The following is a 5,000-nucleotide window of genomic DNA, read 5'->3' on the forward strand; positions in this document are numbered from 1 at the left end:
GGTGCTGTCCTGGCCCAGGAGCAGAGATCGGAGCTGCCCCTCGGGAGGAGCTGCAGCCCCTGGGGAGCTCCCCTCACATATGAAACAACCCCTTTGGCAATCCATTGGGATTGGATCTGTGTGATGGGTCTGTGCCCTGCTCGCAGCCTTAGCTCAGGGGGCTGTCCTTGCTCCCCCCACAGCAGAGCAGAGCCACAGTGGGAACAGAAACAGCAGCAGCACCTGGAGTTTCAGGGAGAGGAGCTTCTGGGTCAGCCGCCGCCAAAAAGTACTGGATCAGCCAGTAGTTCTCCTGTTTGGTTTCACTCTTTGCCTCCATTTCCAGCTGAAAAACAAACTCCTTCACTCAGCAGCCCGAGGTAACGTGGCCAGGGGGGTTCAGGGATGGATGTGCAGGAGGAAACCCCCAGCCAGAGCAGTGTACTGGGGGTAAAACAGGCATTTCTGGCTTCTGCAGGCTGGCCCCACTTTGACCCCCCTCCCACCCAGTGCACGGCTGTGCATCCCCCTGCCCCTTTGCCCCAGACCCAGTGGCCTGGATTCCTGAGGCTCAGGAGAGTCTGGAGACCTTCAGGATTGCAAGACCACAACTCCCATCCCTTGTGCTCATCCTGCTGACCACTCCTTTTCCAGCAGGGTTGCTGATGGTGATGATGGTGCCTCGTGCTGCACCAGAGAGTGCTGCTGTGCCCCCAGGTTGACATCAGAACTTTCCAGGGTTAAATTTGCCTCTGGATCTGGACACAGCCCTGCTCTGCTCCCCTTCACTCCCACACTGAGCTGTGGACTCTTCCCTGCAGCCAAGCCAAATGCTTCCTCATCCACAGGCAGCACTCCATGAGGGACTTCATTACCAGGAGTTGTTGCAGTTCTTCCTCCCTTTGCTTCTTCTCCTTGAGCAGCTGCTGCAGGAGGCAGCTGAGCGCCCGGCGCTGCTCCATGACGGCCTCCTGCAACAGGAGAGCTCTGGCACCTCCCCACACTGCTGCCACCCTGTCCCCTTCCCAGCAGAGCCCCTGCCAGACCCAAACCAGTCCCTGTGGCTGTGGAATCCCTGTGCCCCACAGCTCGGATCCTCTCCTAGCAGCTGGGAGGGCAGAGCCAAGCTGAACCCACTCCTTTCAGCCCTGCAGTGCCACTCTGAGCAGCCCCAGCCCACCCTGGCTGCAGCAGCTCCTCCTCACTCCATCAGAAGTTCAGCCAAAAGTATTCATGGTCCCTCTCCTTAGAATCATGGAATCTTAAGACTGGTTTGGGTTGGAAGGGAGCTTAAAGCTCATCTTGTTCTACTCCATGGCATGGGCAGGGACACCTCCCACTATCCCAGGGTGCTCCAAGCCCCATCCAGCCTGGGATCAGCACCTGGACCCTGCACAGGGACAAGGCCCCCGATTAACAGGAACAGAGGCAGGAAGCATCAGGACCTCCACGGAGGGGACAGGGACAACTGATGACAGGGGGAAGCTGCCCCAGCCCCAGCAGGGACCCTTTGAGCTGCAGGGCACCAAGGGCAGGGGCATCCAGAGACATTCAGGTGTTCATTCCTCGTTCCTTGGCTCCTGGTGCTGAAGCTGCAGGTGGGTGCCTGGGCAGAGCCCTGTTTCCTGCACTGCCCTGTAGCTCCTGTGCTCACCAGGGTCACATCTGGTCTGCCCTCCATGAACTCTGGGCAGTCCCTCTGCCCTCCAACACCACAGAGTGACACAGAGGAGCTGTGTGAGTTCAGGTAGCACAACCCAAACCTTACGCCTGAAGGATCCAGGACAGGGCTGGGAGGCATTGCTGCCTCAAGTCAGCACTTAGCACTGCTATGGGGGTTTGTCACTGATTTTGGGCTGACTGAACAGCTGACCTGACCTGGAACATGGCACACAGAAGAAAACAACTGGTGCAAAAGCATCACAAAATAAAATCTAAAGCGAAGCTGCTTAAGCTAAACCTGGTATTCCTCAATGCATGACTGCTGATGAAGTCAAAACCAAAACACAACACAATGTAAGAGGACATGCAGGGCACAGCAGGCAGGTGGTTTTGGGACAGCCAACAACTGGGTTGCAAAATCCTTCCCCACCCAGCACACCTGGAACTGCCCATCCCTATCAGGGCTCCTCTGTCTCTCCTCTGAGAATGCCTGGGGATGTTTAGGACCAGCAGCGATGTCCCACTTTCCCAGGACACAGAGGGTTGGTGTGTCCTGTGCAGAAGGACCTTCTGACTAAGCATAAAACCATCTGGAAACTGCCAGGAGCAAAGGAAGCAATCCCAGAGCAGAGAGGGTGGGGGGCAGGCCCAGAGCCCCACGTACCTGCAGCATCTCTGTGTCCAGTTCTTGCCTCTTTACCTCCAGCTGTGTCAGCTGCAATAACTCTGTTTCTATTAATTTAATCTAAACAGAAGATGAAACATTTTTTACTGACATTTAAAATGACTTTGATTTATGCTCTTTTAAAATGAGGTCTGACTGCTGCCCTGGCAAGGGCAGCACTGCAGAGCACCCAGAGGTTTGGAGGAGCTGTTTGTGCTCTTTGGTGATGTTTGTGCTCAGGGTCCCTCTTCCTTTGCCTGAGGAGCTCTGTCCCCAGCTCTCCAACTGTCTCTCTACTCTGAACACCTTCTGTTCAAGTCCAGAACCTCACTGCAATCAGTCTGTGCACCCAAACCTTTTGCAGCCACTCTGGAAAGCAGAGTCAAGGCCCTCCCAGCACCATGGCTCAAACCCCAGATTCCTGGGACAGTGCCCTGGTTTCCAGGTGCTCCAGCAGTCCCAGAACAACACCTGCTCTTGCAGGTGGGGCAACTGAGACACAGAGAGGTGAAGTGAGTTGCCCAAGGTCCCACAGCCAAGCCAAGATGAGAGCCCAGCTCACTCCTCTGCCAGGCCACCAACTGTCCCCAGGCCACACTGCTCCCGCTGACCCCGGAGCTCTGCCCCTGCCCTGCCTGTGCAGCACAGAGTAGGAGGGGTCCCAAGGGTGAAAGGTCCAGCCTTGGCATCAAGGAACAAACTCCCTTCGTTCACAGAGCAAGTGGGAGCAAAATGCAGGGCCCTTATGGGTGAACCCAGGCAATGATGGAGAGCTGTCAGACAGTTCACAGGCTGCCAGCAGAGACTGGTCACTGGGGCACTCAGAATATCCAAGCCCTCAAGTTTATCCACCAAATCCTGACCTGAGACTTTTCTGCTGTGTCAGATCAGGAGAGGGAAGATTCTGGAGCACTGTGTCAGAAACCAGCACCCCACCTTCCTGCATCCAGCACTGCCACCTTCCCACCATCCTGCATCCAGCACTGCCACCTTCCCACCATCCTGCATCCAGCACTGCCACCTTCCCACCTTCCTGCATCCAGCACTGTCACTTTTCCATCTTCCTGCACCATCCACCTCTACATTGCCACCTTCCAGCACTGCCACTTTTCCATCTTCCTGCATCATCCACCTCTACATTCCCACCTTCCTGCATCATCCACCACTACTCTCTCCACCAGCTCTTGCTCTTCCCCCGACTACATCACTGCACCTTCTGCAGAATGGAGCTCAGAAAGGCAGGCTGAGGATGGGAAAGAAAAGGTGAACTTATGGCTCAAGGTGCAGCTCTGATGTGCTGGATGGAGATGCAGTGGGCTCATGTGGAAGCAGCAGCCCTGCCAAGTACCTGGCCTGAAGGAAATCAGAGGTGCAACTGCAGATCACCCCCAGAGCCAGCACAGGTCTGTCCTCCAGTGCTTTACCCACCAGTGCTGAGGTGACTGGAGCAACGGTGATGCCACCACCCCCAGGAATCTAAAACCTGCTTTGACACTCCCTCCCTTGGTGCTGGGAGACTGGGGTGTAACCAACACTGCCCAACTCCGTTCCAGAGCTCTCAGCAGCACCAGAGCTCTCCATGGCCTCAGAACCTGCTCTGTGCTCACAGCACTTTGTTCTTCCTCCCAGGGTCTCCTTGAACAGCAGGATGAGCTGAGCAGCTGGTTGCTCTTTCCTCTGTTGCTGACTCACCTGGTTCCTGATCTGCCTGTGCATAAGATCCTTCTTCACCTGGAGAGCTTCAAAGGCAACTTTCTGCATCTCAATCTAAGGGACAGGCAAAATCCTGCTTAGTGAGGTGGTTGGTGATAGGCTAAGAAGCTGCTGCCTTGCAGGGACTCAGGTAAAAGTCCCTGACTGGTGTTTGCTCTGAGCAAGTGTCCTGAAACTACAGCTGAAAGCCCAGCAGGTAAAATCCACCTTGGAGACACACAGAGAAATATTAATGTTCTTCAAACATTCATCTGGAATGCTCTGTGTGACCCCACCTTTCCTCTTCAGTAGCACTGAGCAGCCAGGCTGTGCAACAGGGCACAGCTGCCCAGCACTTCTGAGAACAAACTTTGAAAATGCTTGTCCCAAGTCCCCCAGAAAATCTGCCAAAAGACAGGAATTCTGTCTCAAAGTCCCCTCTTAATCATCGTGTCAGTTTTGCTTCCCATGGTCTGTGCTTCTGTCTTCTCTGAAAACTTGCTGTCTAGATAAAAAGTCATTTTCTTTCAGCCACCCAAGTTAGTTTGCCAGAATAGCAGATATTCTCAAAGTTTAGCATGTAGTGTTCAATAAAATAACTCCTGCATGCAGCCCAGCTCAGCCCCTGCTGCTCCTGTGACCCACTCTGGATCCTGCTTTCCCTCAATCCCCCATGAGCAGTTTGCTCCCTTGCCTACCTGCTGCAAGATCTGACTGACAGCTTTGTTCTGATCCAGCTGCTGCCAAGCCTGGATTTGCTGGAACTTCTGATCCATCTCAGCTAGGCTGCAAGGAGATGGATTTGCCATGGAGTTACCACCAGGTCTGAGACTCTTGAGGCAAACCAGAGGAAAAGCAGGCAATGGGGAATGCAGGGCGAGAAATTTCTGTCTGACCAGGGGGAAGAGCCGTGGCACCACACAGCTGAAGGCCATGGATTTAACACCTTCCTTGCACCCAAACCAAACCCCCACCACAGGCCCCTCTTCAGCAGGCGCCCAGA

The 5,000-nt window shown here is 54.7% G+C and overlaps 1 protein-coding gene across 1 annotated transcript in view; it reads right to left on the reverse strand.

Annotated features, from left to right (window-relative positions):
• Window positions 1–5,000, reverse strand: part of LOC103619774 (E3 ubiquitin-protein ligase LRSAM1) — an 18,216-nt gene that overhangs the window by 2,786 nt on the left and 10,430 nt on the right. The window contains 6 exon segments of the mRNA XM_017740336.1: window positions 223–264; window positions 266–325; window positions 855–950; window positions 2,306–2,386; window positions 3,998–4,072; window positions 4,696–4,783. Coding sequence (XP_017595825.1) covers window positions 223–264; window positions 266–325; window positions 855–950; window positions 2,306–2,386; window positions 3,998–4,072; window positions 4,696–4,783 — 442 coding nt within the window.

The sequence above is a fragment of the Corvus brachyrhynchos genome, unplaced genomic scaffold, assembly GCF_000691975.1.
Source record: "Corvus brachyrhynchos isolate BGI_N302 unplaced genomic scaffold, ASM69197v1 scaffold305, whole genome shotgun sequence".
NCBI lineage: Eukaryota > Metazoa > Chordata > Aves > Passeriformes > Corvidae > Corvus > Corvus brachyrhynchos.